General features: G+C 39.4%; 2 protein-coding genes across 3 annotated transcripts in view; one reads left to right on the forward strand and one right to left on the reverse strand.

Annotated features, from left to right (window-relative positions):
- The window catches only part of pkd2l1 (polycystic kidney disease 2-like 1), a gene marked incomplete at both ends in the record, with an annotated part of 31,226 nt that extends 23,436 nt beyond the window's left edge, over positions 1-7,790 (forward strand). Inside the window, 7 exons of the mRNA XM_084321860.1 lie at positions 213-333; positions 430-528; positions 714-835; positions 1,466-1,583; positions 3,212-3,345; positions 4,952-5,090; positions 7,650-7,790. Of these exons, the coding sequence (XP_084177986.1) occupies positions 213-333; positions 430-528; positions 714-835; positions 1,466-1,583; positions 3,212-3,345; positions 4,952-5,090; positions 7,650-7,790 (874 nt within the window). The remainder of the gene's footprint in view (positions 1-212; positions 334-429; positions 529-713; positions 836-1,465; positions 1,584-3,211; positions 3,346-4,951; positions 5,091-7,649) is intronic.
- Positions 7,791-9,493: 1,703 nt separating this feature from the next.
- The window catches only part of tial1 (TIA1 cytotoxic granule-associated RNA binding protein-like 1), a 59,077-nt gene continuing 49,284 nt past the window's right edge, over positions 9,494-19,286 (reverse strand). For both annotated transcript variants that reach the window (XM_084322096.1, XM_084322095.1), the window contains exon 12: positions 9,494-13,367. In XM_084322096.1, the coding sequence (XP_084178222.1) occupies positions 13,244-13,367 (124 nt within the window). In that variant the 3' untranslated portion in view covers positions 9,494-13,243. The remainder of the gene's footprint in view (positions 13,368-19,286) is intronic.

Genomic DNA, 19,286 nt, shown 5'->3' on the forward strand with positions numbered 1-19,286 from the left:
TCACACACCAACTTACATTCACACCTTCACATATACACCCATCCACACACTCACCCACACACACACACACACACTCACCCAACCACACACACTCACCCAACCACACACACAGTCACCCACACACACAGTCACCCACTCACTCACTCACTCACCCACCCACCCACCCACCCACCCACACCAATCATTCTGCTCTTCCTCTTTTCTTCTTGCAGCTTCACACAGTTCAGGATTATTCTTGGAGATTTCGACTACGATGCCATAGAGCGAGCCAACAGAGTCCTGGGGCCGCTGTACTTTGTCACCTACGTGTTCTTTGTGTTCTTTGTGCTGCTGGTAAGTCACTCTGGTGACACAACAAGACACTCATATTCAAGAAGAGAAGAGATGAGTACATCCAGCAACTTGTTTTTATGCCTTCACTCCCCCTAGAACATGTTTCTGGCCATCATAAACGACACCTATTCCGAGGTCAAGGAGGAGCTCTCGTCACAGAAGGATGAGCTGCAGATTACTGACATCATCAAACAGGTAAAAACAACCACGTCATTAAAAATGGGAAAAATAATAATTCTTTCAAAAAAAATTCAGATGCAGGGAGGTGGGGCTCAAGACAGAAAGGGGCCCACCTACACCTGTAATATAGTATAACACAGTAAAACTACTCACAACAAACGAATTAGTGACAACAACTGAAATCTTTTTTCATAATACAGAGCTACACAAAGACATTTATGAAACTGAAGCTTAAGAAGGAGAAAATATCAGATGTCCAAAAGGCCCTTCACTCAGGATCTGGAGAGATTGAGTTCAAGGACTTCAGAGAGACTTTAAAAGAGTAAGTTGTTTAAAAACCACAGAAGACAATGTAACAATGTCAATTATTTGGCATTTTTTTCCGCCATGAAAAGGTTTCTACATTTATACTAATCCTTATGACTTGTTAGTATTGATGGTATTGGTTGTTGACACCAAAGGGTTAATAAGTTAATATGCTAGCCCATGTGTTCAAATGGAAGGCTAACAAGCAAATTTTTCAGTTAATGTTTTCTTTTTAATTAATACATTTTAGATTTTTTACCAGAACCGTATAAAAAAGAAATTACATGATATTAATTGAAACAGAATAATCTAATTTCCGGAGAAGGCTTACCCCCATCACCATTCCTTACACATGCGGAAATTGCCCCCGTCTTTTAACAAATCTTGTGATCGTAGGTGTGTTTTAGCTGATATCAGCTTACCTTACTAAATACCATTCAAACTGCCATTGATGTTGAAAAGCGGTGGAAAATACTCCATGAGACTTGAAAGTTGTTTGCCTTCTGAAAACCACTGTACTGATATAAACCCTCTTTGACTAAAATATTTGTAACTTGATGATGTTTCTTCTGTTGTCATTTGTGTAAGCCTGAACTAGTGAAATGATTAAACTTGATCCTCACCTGTCTTGATGTTTATTTCTCAGGATGGGGCATGCTGATCACGAAATCTCTGCAGCATTCTCTCGATTTGACCGTGATGGAAACCAAATTCTTGACCACGGGGAACAAGAGAGGATGAAAATTGAGCTGGAAGAAAAGAGGGTTTGTGGACTAATTTACATAACCTGAGCCAATCTTTCCTAACCTTGGGGTTGGGATTTCTTTTTTTACCTTTATTTAGCCAGATAAAACATTAAGAACAGGTTTCTTATTTACAATGTCGATCTGGATGCTATAGTTGTTTAGTAAAAATTAAGTTTATAGAGATTTTCTACCTACCGTTTGATAATAATAATAATACCTTACTACTTTTGTTTGTCAGATTTTCTGAGCAAGGGGGTTCTATTGCTAGTTAGAATAAAACGGCGATAGAGGACATTCTTGTCTAGTGCCCCTACTTAGTGAGAATGGTTTGAGAGTATTCCATTTTTTTTTTTTTTTTTATATTTTTGCACAAATCTTTACATTATTTACAGAGTACCTTTTCACAGCATAATATGCAACATCCAAGATTCGCCTTTTTCATTTTTTGTGACAACATACAAAACATGCAAGAGACCCATACAAATACACTAATAACTGACATGGAAATTAAAGAAGCACTTACAAAAAAAAAATACTATACATTGGAGAGTATTCCATTTTAATATACTTGTGCCATTGTTGATTTGTAGATACATTCTTTTATAATGTTAATTGGAAATTCATATTTGGATCCATTTGGGTCAAATCTGTTTTATATTTCTTAGCATTCTGTATTAACGATTATTAGTAGTACACATTACTTTAAATTACATGTACAGCAAAACCTTGATTCAACCGATATTGTTCCTGGGTCCACTTCCATGTTTTAACGAAACAACTCACTGTGCAGTTTTTACTGATTGGGTGCGACAGTGGCTCGGGAGGTAGAGAAGTTGCCTGGTAATACGGAGGTTCCCGGTTCAATTCCTGCTACAGTAAAATGATCATTTGAAAGGCACACATTTTAAATGTTGGGGCCAAATATATGAAGATATATAAAAGGCCCCCAAAAAGAACAGAAACATGTATGAGGATGTGGAAGTTGTTTGAAGCTTAGATTTGCAGAGAAAAATACCTCCATCTTTTTGGGGCACATTTAAAAGCTTAAAAATGTCGTATCCATTTTTATTTATGTATTATTTGATTTGTATTTACCTCCCTATTTTAAATACACATCATACCAACAGCTATTCCTTTTTTTTTTTTTTACCTACTCTTTCTCCTCCTTTTTTTCTGTGATTTTTCTCCCATCCCAATTTCCTCTCGTGCCAATTCTCCCTCTCCTGTCCTGATCGTTGCTCGCATGTGCCCCCCACTGGCCGGTTGTAGGGAGGATAGAAGCCCATCACATGTCCTTTCCGATACATGTGGAGGCAGCCAGTCACTTCTTTTCACCTGCCAGCGCGGACTCTCATTGGCGAGGAGTAACGTGTAGGCTCACACTGCCCCCGCCATTTCCTGTCTTTGCTGTGCAGGCGCCCTGACAACGACCAGACTACCACCCATCGACTCCCCTCCCGCTGACTCTGCCAATTGAGTCAGTATGACGGCCGGCATGCTGATCACGAAATCTCTGCAGCATTCTCTCGATTTGACCGTGATGGAAACCAAATTCTTGACCACCCAGCCGCCCCCAGCTATTCCTTTCTTTAACCTTTGGTTCAGTGTATTCAAAAAGTACTTTTCTTTCTTTTCATTCTCCTCAGGATGCACTTAGTGCTGAACTCGACAATCTGGGGGTAAACTATGGTGAAGGTTTACTGGACGAATCCTCTATTAATACCAACAGACAGAAGAACAGGCCCGACCAAACCTCGGTGGAGCAGGAGGAGTTTCAAAGGTGCGTTCGTCGTTTACCGGTACATTCAACTCTAAAGCTCACATCAAATCCGGCTCCGAGGTAAACCATCTTCAAGTTCTAAGGCCACCATACATGGACAACAATTGTAGGCAATGAACAACTATGAACAATACTATTTTTATACTATATTTTATTAAAATGTTATACTATATATTTTATAAAATGTTTATACTATATATTTTATTAAATGTTTATTATATTTTATACAATTTTTACAATATATATTTTATAGTAGTTATATTATGTTGTTGTTCCTTTAAACCAGGGATGTTGTGGAGGTAAAAACCCCAAAACTCAATTTATAATTTTGTTTCTTCTAAATCTCAATGATTGATATTCATAGTATATAGATTATAGCCAGTAGTATCTGTATATTACTAGGTGCTCGGTGCAGGGTATACTTGAATATCTCAGGAGGGAAATTCATTATGGTGCATATTGTACATGGAAACACAACCAAAACATGTAAAACACAATACAGTATAGATGCATTTATCTCAGATGTCATGCACTGTGACATTATGAATTACCATTCATATATCGTCGCTGGCGGAAGAAAACCTTGTAACTCCATTATTTAAAAAAAAAAAAAAATTATGAATCAACTTGAGTAGATCATCCTCCATACAATATGTGTGTGTGGTTTTACAAAGTTTAAACAATGGGAAAGCATTAAACCGATCATCTGTCTAAACCTCGTAACTCTATTCGCCCTCAAATCTGTGTTCGTTTTTTTTCATCTCCTGAAAAGTTGGGTTTTTGGAGTTACAAGGTTATGACCATACATCACTAATTCCTGTCACTGCCTCAGGCAATATTGCTTTTCTCTATGAAAGCCCTCCAATCTATCATGACCCTTACCCTTCCTGATGAATTGAAAATTGGGGACGAAAGTCTTTTTCTGGTCTGCATCCTCTTAGCAGTTGTTTTGTATTGAGCCGTACTGTATTGTACCCATTCTGCAATCTGTTAATAAAGTTTTCAATCAAACACAGATGACAGGCTACACACTAACGTATAAAGCAGCAGTTCTCAAACTACGGGTCGCGACCCAAAGTGGGGTTGTGGGTAGGTGACAGTGTGCATTGGCAAGTAAAATAAAAATAATAATAATAATAATAATAATAATAATAATAATAATAATAATAATAATAATAATAATAATAATAATAATAATAATTAATAATAATAATAATAATAATAATGTTCTGGCAACATATTTTGGCTAAATATGCCTTGTTTTATAAATGTGTATTGATAACATAGTACTGTAATAAAATGTTCTAATAAATGCATGATCAAGTTTGTGCTTTTATTTTGATATTCCTTAATTCCACATTGAAATTACGCAATACATACAATACAAAAAATCCTAAATAAAATCGGGTCGTGGTATAAAAAAGTTTGAGAACCCCTGGTATAAAGACATGAATACACTATCCATGTCAAACACATGAACAAGGAACTGGACTATAGATATATCCGTGGAAGTAAATACTCAACTGCACTCAGTCACATCACGCATGCTAACCGCAATGCACAGTGTGTACTATTTGCTATTGAATTACCCTCTTCTCCATGAAAGGTTGACCAGACAGGTTCTCCAACTAGAAGGCTCTGTAGCTGCGATCATGTCCCGGATCGAGCTGATAATGGGGAAGCTAGAGCTCAAGGAGACGACCAAAGGGAAGGAGACAGGAAAAGTGTGTATGACCAATAATGATGTGAGTATGGATGTGGATCGCTGTTATTACACACCCAATACAGTTTAAAGAATTAAATAAAAGACTTAATGTCATGTCACATTTTTAGATGGTTAATCTTCTCGTTACTGGATGCTCGTCACAAGGCGTGATATATACGTTTCTGTATTTGTCCCTCAGTCGTTAGTCGTTAGTATAATTATTTACACTCCACATCGAGACCAAGGGGACCTGCTAGCCAGAAGCTAACTGTGGGGAAACTGAAGGAACAAAGCATTTTTTTCTCTCCCCACAATATGAAAAGTGTCTGGTAAAATAAAAATATGAAATACAATTATATATTGTATCCCTTAAAATGTTTTCATTTATTTAAACTCAAACGGCAACTGAGGTTTCCCTCCCCCATCGTCACGTTGAGTGTACATACAGAGTTAAGCAAAAAAGGCATATAAAATCGCACAGCATATCAAATCATAACAATAAGACAAGTCAGGATAACAATCAACTAAAACACGTACAACTTGATTGACAATGGTTGGAGATCAGGGTTTTAAACTCTGCAACAGAGGAGAGGATCTTAAGCTTTAAGGACTGTTGGGAGTTCATTCCATGAGCTAGAGGGAGATTATAGCCAAATAGATTTACCCTGTTCAGAGCAAACTGGGGACCTTAAAATGTTCAGTGCCGGCCATTAACGTTGATTAATGTCCTTGAGTGCCATCATCCACTTCAATAATAGCGTTAAAAACGCATAATCTATGTTTTAAATTATGGCTATGTGTCTAATCTGCCCGTCGCTTATCAATGACTTGTTTGCAGTCAACATTGTCGAAACGGATTGTTTTTAAATCGGTTCATATCCTTTTTATAGCATTTCGAAAAGCTATCGTTTACTCAAAAAATTTCGGAAAATAGAAAGATTTCGTCATAAACAGCATTTATTGGAATATTCTCGAATACACTAGACACGTTGTCATTTGTCGGCCTATTTATGAATCGTTTTCAAATAAACGCTAGATTATCGATAGTATATGTGTACTTATGCACGCTATAGAAGCGAGCTGAGAAATCGATTCTCTTATTTCCTCAACAGCACACACACACACACACACACACATATACACATACGGGACACGCTGTTATCTCAGTGAAGACAGCTCTGATTATCCTAAAACTGGTAACAGACTCCTTACCTTAGATCAGATGTTCTCCAAAAATATTATTCCAATTCCTGATCGCCATTCCAAATATCGATCGCGTTTATTGATTGATTATTGGCTGCTGTAAATAGTTATTCCAGGCTGCTTTCCATCTCGCGATCACTTCCCTCGTCATCAGATCCCTCGCCAGCATAGTGGAGCCAGTAGGCTCCCCCCCCACAGATCCACCAGTCTAATCGAATGGCCTGCAGTTACACAGGGATAGACGATAGGGGGTGGTATTTTCCCATCGGAGCTCCTAGAGGGGCTGCTGTACCAACGGGAGACTCGGTTGATGAAATATGAAAAATCAAACGACAATTCGCGTCGTCTGCACTCAACGGGGGGCATGAAATGACGACATAACACGTCGCTGGCACTCAAAGTGTTAACACATTGGTTGCCAGCCGGATATGACGATTTATCGCTTGGATGCCACCACGTTAATCAATGGGAGGACGAGCACATTTGCGAACGCATAAACTATATCTTAAATTATGTGTCTAATACACCAGTCGCTTATCAATGACTTACTTGCAGTCAACATGTCCGAAACGGATCGTTTTTTCATCAGTACATTTCCATTTTATACCGCTTTGAATAAGAGTAGTTTCTGAGAGTTCTAGTAATTTCAAAGAAATTCCGCGAAAATAGCCATTTACTGGAATACACAAAACACGTTGTCATTTTCCGTCTGATTTATGAATCGTTTTCAAATAAACGCTAGATTATCGAGAGTATTTGTGTTCTTATGCACGATACAAAAGCGGGCTGAAAATGTATTTATTCGTGCCGCGCTCAGCGCCTAACGCCACACACACATTGTGAAATCTGTGAAAAACAACTCTGATTAACCCAAAACATAGATTCCTTACCTCAGATCAGATGTACTGCAAAAAGATTAATCCAATTCCTGATCGCCATTGATCCAACGTTATAGTCTGAAACGCATAATCCAAGCTGCTTCCAGCCTCGCCAGTGAATCTGGTAACACGACACTGCTTGCCAGAGATAGGAAAATCCTGGACCGGTGTATTTCTCTGATGCACTTTTTCACTCAATCCAATCCAATGATATGCATTACCATCCGGGAGACGATAGGGGGCGGTATTTGCCCTTTTCGAGCTCAGAGCCATTCCCAATGATAATGTCAGGCTGGACGGATGAAAAATTTATGGATATCGCTAATAAAAGAAATAACGATTAAATAACGAGAAATCTCGTTATTGGCAACCAACGCATGGCGGCCAATAACGACAAATCTCGTTGTTGGCAACCAATGTGTTAAGGACCAGCCAGTCACTAGAACAGGTTCCAAAATTCCATTACAATAATGATATAGTATATGGATAAAAAATGTATCTATTCTTTTTACAATTAGGTAACCCACCTCCTGCAGAATGACCAACCTGCCTCGGATGGGAACGTCGTGGTGCACCTGGACAGAGGGCTGAGGGCCGAGACATCGTCATGGAGACCAAAGCCTTCAGCCGGAAACTCAACCTTCAACTGTCACATGTGATGATCCAACTCAGAAAAAAACTGAATGTAATGATTCTATTGTAACAATGACCCGTCGAGATGAACAGGTCACAGACAACAACATAACGTTGTGCTCCGTGACCTTTTACTGGTGTTGAACTTTGAACATGTGCATGGCTTCAACAGCAGAGACAAATCCACCAGCCAACATGAAATAACTATTACAGTTCCAATTAGCGACAGAAATCGGTTAATCTTAACCTCATTCAAGTATTAATTTAAGCAGAAACTATGGTAGCGCTGGCACATTCTACAGACTCACAACTATGCTTCAAAACCTCTATAAAAGCAGCAGTGTTTCTCACCTAGTAGGCCTTTGGTCTCTGGTTTTGGAGACTTGATGTGGGGCAGGAATGTTTCTTCTTCTTCAAACTTGAAACATAGTGGTACCGCTTCTACACTTTTCCATGGATTTGATCCACTCAACCCAGCGTGTGAGTCAGGACGCCAGTACGGACCCGTCTCAAACCCCACCCTCTTTTCTTGATCCTCCAATCACAACTGTTGCTTTCCTCTGACAAACTTGGGAAGCGACAATCGCCATTCGAGGATCAAGAAAAGAGGACGGGGTTTGGAATAGGTCAATTTATTTCCATTGTACATTTCACAAACTTTTCAAGCACTAGTAGTGAGTGGAACGAAGCCAGACATTTAAACTAGAGGATACAGCATCGTATGTTGTAGATGAATATATGTATATTTACTATTTATGCGCTGGGATCAGTATATTGTGAATTATAAACGTATACTTTTGCAATTGTTCAATTTCAACGTAAGTAAATAATGAAGCTAGCTTAAAAGGAACACGCCAATATTTTGGGAAATTAGCTTACAGTCTTCTCCAGAGAGAGACAAGAAGATGGATATCAGTTTCCCATCTGTGCGTTCAGTAGAAAGCTATCTGGCTGCACATTAGCCTAGCTTAGCACAATGAATGGAAGCGGACATGGCCGGTTAGCCTTCGGGAGAGGTGTTAGTTGGACAATGCCTAGGCTAATCGGTCATGTCCGCTTCCATTCATTGTACTATCTATCTTCTTGTCTCTCTCTGGAGAAGACAGTAAGCTAATTTCCCCAAATGTTGGCGTGTTCTTTTAAATATGTGCAATATAATCTTATACTAGGTAAGTACTTGACCCACCTTGACTAAATTAATGTTTTGATTAAAATACAGGTCGGTTTTGTTCTAGTCAGTTCATGTATATATTAGAACATTCTACATAAACTGTGTTGTTACTATAAATACAGCGTCTCAAAAAAGGCATTCAGACTCTTTCAATTTATTTTTCATATTTTGTTTAACCCCCCCCCCCCCTCTCAACATCTTTCATTAACTAGGTGTATTGCATTAATCTCAAAACAAAAACAATACAAATCTATTTAAAAATTATTTTGTAGCAATAGTTTTGAACACCTTTTTGGGCAACTGTATAATGTCTATTGTGTATGTATGTTACAGTAGATCATACAATATGATGGTTCGTTACTGCGGTCTGATACATGTTCCTCAGATAGGCCTAGTAAAAGTACTTTATCCAATGAAGTAATTCTTTCTTACATAGTGAACACACACTTTAAATGAGGTTTATACTTGGTGCTGTTAGCCGAATATTGCCGTATATTGAGGCAGACAGCGTCATTTAGATTATAATAAATGTAATGAACAACAACCAGGCACAAGAAATTCCTTGTTTGAAACGATTTAATTGACCTCCACAGAAAATGGAATTCATCAATTTACTTTGTCAGTTCCTCCACTTTGTGTAGTCGTCATGAAAGCAACTTGCCATTACATTCAATATTTTATGCAACCAATACATTACATGTCATACGCGTGCATTTCAAACTAAAATATCACTTGTTTCCTGCTACAAATGGCACACAAACTTAAACGTGGAAATCCTCTGTGGTAAAGAATTTAGCTTTCTGATTGAACCTCAGTAAATAAAACAAAGATGCAGTTGACTTAACTACTGACTTAACAATTAAGGCTTCTCCATAAATTATATTGCTGGAATTGAATGAGACAGCAATTTTACACCTATCTACTACCTACTATGTACAGCATTGCCTTTAAGAAACTCCCAAAATAGCTAAATGTTCAGGGGGTCTATTTACACATTTAGCCAACATTACCCTGTTCCACTACATGATGCTACCCCAAGAAATAATTACATGAAAGCGTACAAGCATGAAGTATGCAGAGTAATACAATGCCAAAGGATGAGGAGAACTAGGCTAACAAATTGTTAATAGGCTGTACATAATGGCACATATAACCCAAATGACACAACATTTTCAAGAAATGGGTAAACCAGTGCTTTCGCCAATTGGTTTAGTCGTGATATACTGTGTGGGTATACTTAGTAGAAGTGTTTTACAAAAGAAAATTCACGTTGAACTAAAAGAGTTCAAGAGTCGAGAATATATTCAGAAAAATGTTAAATATCAGTGTAAAAGAATTTCCTGAATGATATAGGAAGCACAAATAATTGCATTTTTATTTCCAAGTCGGTGTTCCAATAGTCCAGGGACATACATGACACAACACAACATGATTAGAGGCTGGTTTCCCAAACTGTTTGTCACTAAGAAAGATATTTTTGTTGGTTATACTTGACATTGTTAATAAGCACATTTATGAGTCCATATATATATATATCAACCAATGGCGATATTTGGGAGTAAAAAAACTCCGATATTGATATATCGGACAATATTCAACCCGCATTTTTTAGCAAAGATCCCTCAAACTTGGTTATGATGATGATGATGATGATGATAATGATGATGATGATGATGATGAAGACCTTATTCCAGACTCAAGGTCCATATTACACATATACAAATATGGTTTGATACATGTTATCAAAGTGTTGTAACAAACATACATGTGCTGGAGGCGGGATATTTTAGTCAAACAAAATTGACTGTGAATATGTATATGTGTATAAGTGTGTGTGTGTATGTACAGTATGTGGATATTACTTATAAGAAAGGCTAACGTAATATATTTGTACTGCATGCAAAATAAATGGCCATGGCATTTCCCTCCCATCAAAATTAAGCTAGCATAATATATCTTAACTTTGGAGCTAAATCAACCCCATCTGCCCGTGAGCTAGCATGACATGACCGGTACCTCTCGTTTCATATGTTAGCTTAAAAAATGTAGCCCGCCAGAGCCCTTTAAAGATGGCCAATCAAACGACAGGATATCGGCAACATAAACGCAGAGACAAATATATCGGTGATAAAAGCCAATATTGCCCGATAATATCTAATTATAATAATCATATTCAGAAGATTATATAAAATCAGAACTGATATAATATGAATATTTTACAATTGGATATTTAAAAACAATCTCATACCAGATTCTTAATTAATTATCATGCATGTCAAAGCATTAACATAAATGTAATTATAATGGAATAGTGCTTATATGCATATTATGTGATTATGACCACTCAGAATGCCCACGTTTTAAAAAGGAGGCATTAAGGGTTTTGCAAGAGAATTAACACAGTGAGCGAAAAATAACTATTTAGGGGCAAGAGTAAACTGGGAAACCAGCCCCAAAAAAATTGTAATATAATCAAATACTTAAAAGCTTTTTGTGGCTAAAGCGACAATGTGCCTTTTTCAAATTAATTAATCAAACTGAGACCACAGTGCTTCAACACGCTCCTCACCTTCGCTGCTCTCAGCCTCAAGTGGTCTGGTGAGACATGACCGCACGTGCACGTTATGTGCATGTTATGCATGTGCATGTTGCGTACATGTATCCCCTCCCAACTTCCTGTTTCCCCACATTGAATGCACCTGATGATAAATGCGCTGCTAGTGGGGCGGTCCCTGGTTCTCTGCTCCAGTTTTCAAAAAGAAAATGGCGGCTTGCTCGCTCGTAAACGTTCTTTTTCTACCTAAAGTTGAACCTAAAATATGTTTCCGACAACATTTTATGTGGGAAATAAAACATGCAATTGATAATATTTGATCATCTGTGACGCCTAGTTTGACTGTTTGATCTGAACTTAGTTCGATCCCTATGTAATCCTATGGATTCTATGTATCCCAGTAGTGCGACATCTAGTGGCAAAAAAATGCACATTGTCGCTTTAAGCTATTTACAATGATATTTTCTTTATACAATGAACATGTGCTATACTACTTCCTTTCTCCAGGGACACTCAGGGTTATAAATCAATCTCATCTATACTACATCGTCATGAAGATGTACACTAAAAATCTTCACAACTTTGCTAAGTACTTCTTAACCACTCCAAAAATAAGTAATTTTTTTTGCTTGTACAGCTGTATAATTGAAATGTTCTTTGTACACAAACATTTTCCAAGGGTTTCTCCCAAGCTTTTGTTTTGGTTCAAACTCCACACTTCTTACCTTTACAAAAAACGTAGCATCCTAAGATAATATTGGAGTGGGTAAAGTATGGCTTGTGTGTCTATTAAAAAATGTTTTAATCTTACCTCTAAAGTACTTCTAAATATCTCTATTTCCTCCAAGATTACTAAACTGAAACCAACTTTGACGTGAGGCGTCCTAGTGGCTTAGCGCTGTCCTATCACTCTTCATTGTGTATCATCTTGTGAGGCAGACTTGACCATACAAACAAATACCATTAACATATATATATATATGTCTTTAAAATATAATGTGGTGGACAGAATAGTGACAATACTATTTTTGAATGTTTTGACATTCATAAACATAAAGCCAAGTTGAATGCAATGTTGTTAAATTAATATGCCTATTGCTTGTTTAATGACTCAATATCAAAGGTATAGTGCAAGTTTAAGGTTTTGAAGTACAATAATCTTAGTCATGTTTCTGTGATGTGTTGGACTCAGAGGAATTGTGATGAATTCATAGCAAATATACTTGTATCTCCACTAAAACACATCTCCTAAATTGTTCTAGTTTTAGGAGCACCTTTATTGATTAAATGCTTTTCAGAAGTACTTTATTGGCAAAACTGCATTTATTATTATTATAATTATTTCTGTTTTGATGCCCCATCTCAGGTAAGATTGTAAACTAAGAACAAGCTCACATATGAATGTGGCAACGTTTGTCTGTCCTGTGTGAGTAAACTATTAACAAGGCCAAAAGAAAAATATCATTATCCTAACAATTTACTCCAAAAACTGATAGTTAATCACACTTTACCCTTAGAGGGCTTTGTGAGTACAGCCGCAAGAGCATGCCATTTTAATAGTTATTTTTAGATATACTTAGTTAAGTTACTTTTGGTAAAAACCTTTTTAAAATTGGGAGTGAAATGCCCATTAATTATATAATTTATTCAACGATTATCCAGTTAAAGTGACTCTCATCCTCTTAGCTTTAAGGATATGGCCACTGGCCATGAACCATGGCACCTGTGCGGTCTGTATGGTAATATGAACCAGCTCACTGCGTCTGGTAGCCTGCCATGCTGAAGCTGGCCGAGTTGGACATGACGGAGCCGGACTGGGCCTGAGCCTGGGACGATGGGGACCCGAAGCCTCCCATCCAGCCTGGGGACTGGGGCTGACTGTGAGGAAGAGGAACAAAGGTCAAGACGCAGTACAGAGCGAGGACAGAGGAAGTTTCACTTTATTTATTTCTCTTTTACCCAGGGACGGTGCACATTAATCAACATCTTCCACATCAATGTAAATAGCTAATGAGCTAGTTTTCATCTGTAGTCCCTGCCTAACATGCATGTCTTTATCGTGTGGGAGGAAACCGGAGTACCCAGAGGAAACTCACGCAAACAGGGAGAACATGCAAACTCCATACAGAAAGGACCCCTGCTGGGGTTCGAACCCAGGACCTTCTTGCTGTGAGGCAGCAGTGCTACCCACTGTTCCACCGTGCCCACTTTTCTACTAATTGAAATAGGTGAAATTAACCCTTGGACTGAAGAACTCATATAAATCCATTTTGAAATTCAACAGCCCTTGTATTTGCAGTTGTGAAGTTAATCTCAATCACTTAATGTGATATATCACAAGAAACTACTCAACCTCGACGGTCTTTAACTATGAATGAACACGACACTCTTAACTTACCATCTTTAGATAATAAAGTTTGGAAACATTGTTCCTCTGAAAACTTAAAAACGGACTTATATGGTTCTTCTTCTGAGGGGCACGGTAACACAAGCGTTTCTGATAGTAACAAGGAGCATTGTTTGGAGCATTGTTTGATGAGGAGACTGAAGACGGCAGACACCAATTCCTCAACCATTTCTTCAACTTCCCTCCAGTTGGGCTTCTACTACAGTTGAAAATAGTTGAGGAAATAGTGTCTGCAGTTAAAGTAAAGTAAAACTTTATTTTTATAGCGCCCTTCTCAGCACGAAGTGAAAATACAAGAAATAAAACATGTGAAGAGAAGAAAAAAACATTAAAATGAGCGAAAACAACAGAATAGACAACCAAAATCTAAAACTAAAACAAAAAAGAAATTGGACAGAGAGAAAACGGCTATGGGTGTTTAAAAAGCCTGCCTGTAGAAGTAGGTTTTTTAGCTGCCTTTTAAAAATGAGCTCTCAGGGAGCGGTTTTCAGATTTAAAAGGGAGGGCGTTCCAGAGCCTTGGGGCAGTCACCGCAAGAGCTCGGTCCCCCTTTGTCTTGTCCTGGGCACCACCAGGAGCTCCTGATGGGAAGACCGCAGTGACCAACTGGAGGAGAGTGGATGTATGAGCTCATTAATGTAGGGGGGGGGGGGGGCTTGCCCATGGAGGGCTCTGTAGGCGAACACCAGGACCTTGAAATTGATCCTGGAGTTTACCGGGAGCCAGTGCAGGGAAAAAAGGATGGGGGTGATGTGGCATGATTTTTTTTACCTCGTTTTTACCTACCTTTTGGACCAACTGAAGTTGATCAATGGATATTGGATATTACATTTTTATTTTTATTTTTTATTATTAGACAGATGAAGAGTGAATTACAGTAATAGAGTCTGGATGAAATAAAGGCGTGTACACTACACAGTTCACTAGAGGTCTGCTCTCCTCTCAGTGACGTCACCCAGAAGAATCTCTTGGGGTATCAATTAGGGGTGGGACAATACATCGATCCAGATCGATATATCGATCTATTATCAATAATCAAATAGGATCGATGCCACGTAAAAAGATCGATTCATATTGCGATACTCTTATTTTGAAAATCCGGCGACGTCATCGCCCCGCGCCCAGTGTTGTGAAACTCAAACTCCGTTTAACATTAGGGCTGCAACGATTAGTCGACATAATCGACGATGTCGATTATAAAAAATCGTTTTTTTTTTTTTGCACTACCTATCTTTGTGAGAGTGGCTTCTCAGGGTTCCAGACAACATCATAACATGATGATCCCATAGCAAATTTTGGACATTGAAAACATTGTTCCCCTGCAGGAGATGATGATCAGACTAGACACACAATACATTACACACGCACTCCTCTCACTCACACACAGCGATCAGAGTAAGACACACACATACACACTCCTCTCACTCACACACAGCGATCAGAGTAAGACACACACACATACACACTCCTCTCACTCACACACAGCGATCAGAGTAAGACACACACACATTCACACTCCTCTCTCTCACACACAGCGATCAGAGTAAGACACACACACATTCACACTCCTCTCACTCACACACAGCGATCAGAGTAAGACACAGACACATTCACACTCCTCTCACTCACACACAGTGATCAGAGTAAGACACACACACATACACAAATTACACAGTACACACCTCTCACTCACACAGCGATCAGAGTAAGACACACACAAATTACACAGTACACACACTCCTCTCACTCACACAGCGATCAGAGTAAGACACACACACATACACACACACACGGACTCCTCTCACACACAGCAAACAAAAGTTATTTAAAGTACACTTCCACTTTAATTTGTATTATTTAATTTATTTATCTTGTTATGAGTGATTGCTGTATTGTTCTTCAAATACATTTTCATTTAAAGTGGCTTAAAGATCCAAATTCAAATGTTTCATGAGTCATTATTTTAATTTGCTATGGGATCATCATGTTATGATGTTGTTGTTTGGTCCTGACAAGAGTCTCAAAGTCTGGGGTGATGGTAGACAAGCAACTCTGAGGTCATGCTCAATGTCCAATCTGTTCCTCTGCTCTGTCTTCAGCTGGACCAGAGCTGAGAAGCCACTTTCACAAAGATAGGTAATTAAAAAAAAAAAAAAATTGTTGTTGTTTACATTGGTTTTCGATTAGTCGACTAATCGAAAAAATAATCGGCAGATTAGTCGACTACCAAATTAGTCATTAGTTGCAGCCCTATTTAACATCAACACCAGTAGCGTCTAGAGCGTCACTAGAGCAAGACTAGTGTGCCTATTCTGTGACCCAAAACATGTCCCTGCTGTTTTATTCCACAACGGGTCCAATGCATCTAACCTGCTTTGCAATCCTCGTCACTCCATTATGCCCACGTCGCGTTAAAGATCGAAGATAGCGTTACTTTAGCGTGAGCTAACAAGCTAACCCAGAGCCATAGGCAGAGAGAAGTGGGGACTGGGAGGGTGCATTCTAGGGGATAGCCCCACTAACAGGATCTGGCCGGTACTGCACCTTGGGACTCCCAATATGCTTTTCCAGCCAAAATACAGCTCTGTGACAGTGAATAGGATATTAATATCGAGAAAAAAAAGAAATGAACCAAAAACAGTGAACAGGAGGTCTATTTGTATTAAAAACAATAGATTGTTTTTCATTTAAATGTCTGGAAGAGCTCAAAAATAAAAATGTCATGATATTTCCATTGCCTTTTTTTTGTTGATTTAAATGTTACTGATTGTATTAAATGGGCACATAATATCGTCTCATATCGATCGCAGGCACCTGAATCGAATCGTATCGTATCGTGGCAGACTGTGTGATATCGGATAATATCGTATCGTTGTCCAAAGAATCGATATCGTATCGTATCGTGATTAAACTGGTGATTCCCACCCCTAGTATCAATGTGGCGGAGCTCTCGAGACACAGAACACACTGGTGAGTTAGTTACATGTCCGATTACCACATGTCCTCCTCACAAGTGCCCCTTTAACCTCTTAAGCCTGATCGGTACCGGGCCGAGATTTATTTCACGTCACAAATAGATCAATACAGTCCGTATTAAGTGATGTTGCTTTTCTTTTTCAAATGTAGCCAAGAGTAAAGACCCTAACCCTATCAAAACAGCAGTCAAAGTGTATATTTTCAGCACTATGTTTGTTTACCAATGATTTTAAGTGTTATTAGCGATATGAGCTTATAGAAATCTCTGTGCATTGCACCGGAAAATGGACGATTTACAGGAAGCCATCATGAAATCGTTGTAGTCCTAAGACAGAGGAGACCCAGGGCTTTCGATGGACGTCTAAATTTCATAAAACTACACTACCCAGCTCACACCAGCCGCAGACAAATTAATATACAAAAACAAATATTGACGTGAAAATCGTGTTTATATCTCACAAACCTCAACGTTATTGCCATAAAATACAACATATATTGTTTCTTGGGGTGGCTAAGTGGCAAAGTGGGCAAGGCGCTCGCCACTAACGCAGGAGATGCTGGGTTCCGGCTTGGCTGGTCGTTCATACTAATACAATTGGCAGTATTAGGGGGTGGGAAAGCCGGTGGGTGGGGATCGGACGTTGTGGACAGCGACTCCTACAGGTCGGTTGGTGCGCCTGTACAGCAGAATCAGGAAAGTATCGGGGGCAGCGTGAGCCTCCCACGCGTTACTCCTCGCCACTGAGAGATCGCGCTGTTCAGGTGAAAAGATGCTACGGCTGCCTCCTCGTGTACCGGAGAGGACGCGTCTATGCCAAATACAACGCTGTTCGGTTTCCGGGTTCCTCTGATGGGCTTCGTCCACATTGCAGCCGACCAGTGGGAGGCATGGTCTATCAACGTGAGATACAGGGGAGGGGAGAATTGGACAATACGAAATTGGGATAGGAGAAAAAATAGAAAAATGGGGAGAAAAAGTAGATACAAAAAACATATATTGTTTCTTTACCTTTCCGCGAACGTCTAGGGGGAAAAAATTCTCAATCCGGTAAAAAATGGCAGAGCTATGGACATTATACAAAGGTAACTGTACTTACAGTAGATTTCATTCACGGTCTTTGCTGCCCTGTACCGGGCGCCTGGTGGTACTAAATCCAGATTGAACTCTCCCATTGGAAAGAGGAGATTTGGGCCGGCCCGATCCACAGATGTATGACATGGCCATAATAAAGTCATTTATAGGCCTGATATTCTATATTCATATTTCAAATTGCATGTGTCCGGATGGCAAAATTCAGTACTGTATCTACAAAAAACCCTGTAAATCATCTGCCCTTTGTTCATTTGCTTAGATTTTTAGTACACTTGATCTCAAGAAGGCGCTGATTGAGCTCACTTTCAATGTTAGGTCAATGTTAGCATGGTGTTCTGTATCGTTAGTGGCTTAGCTTGGCATCGCTACTGCACTATCTCGCGTACGTGCACGCGTACTGAATAAACCACAAATGTACCTCTAATACCAGTATTAGTCTGACCACACCCCTCATCAGCTTACCCTCATAAGCAGGTGTGTGGTCACCTGCTCTCCTCCTTCTCGCTTTCACCACAAGGAAGAAGTGCCTCGGTAGATCCCCACACTTGACACCATGATGGAAGAAATTGGATTAGGAACAGCTTGGGAAACAAGGATACGTTGACATCATATCTTTATTTTCTCTCTCACTATTTTCGAGAAAATACGGCGATATTGTCTTCGTACTGGAGTGTCTAGAAGATGATGATCATTCTAAAAACCCTCCACCGGTTTTCGTATTGGGAGCACGCCGCTGCATGCTTCTCAACTGCAGTTCCTTGCTGTGTTTGTTGGGGTGAAACCTGTCAGGCCACAGCTGAACTGTCGGACATGCCGCTGTTGTGAGGAGCGGTGCGTTCCAGGTTGGGTGAGTAGTGTTTGCTGGCGGGCTCCACTTGTCTGTTAGTGCTATGGGGGCTACTTGACAAAGTTTATGGAAACCGGCCCCAGGCTAGGGTCCTTTGTTTAGCCGCCTAGGCGACAGAAGGCCTTGGTCTGGCGACCATTATAGTTTTAACTAGTGGGCCGCGACCATTGACACTGGTGATCCCTGTGTGTTCTGGACGAGTGGATTCTCTCTGTCACCGTGTTAAGACCCCATCTTTCATATCCAAATGAGAGTATTCCTTCACGAGGGGATATGTGCATGTAATGTGCGATAGCGGCAGATTCATGTTCAAAGTCAGCTATACAGGCCAGTTGGTACTGTGCTGATTCCGCCGGACGTGGTAATGTCACCGTTGTGAAGCGGTGTTGACGTCTTGTTTTCTCTTTTCTCTTAAAAAGTGAGGAGGGTTCAGAACGGCGGCCTGTCTGGGTGAGTGTTATGTCATTGTTTACA

This window comes from Notolepis coatsorum, assembly GCF_963971535.1.
Source record: "Notolepis coatsorum genome assembly, chromosome: 9".
NCBI lineage: Eukaryota > Metazoa > Chordata > Actinopteri > Aulopiformes > Paralepididae > Notolepis > Notolepis coatsorum.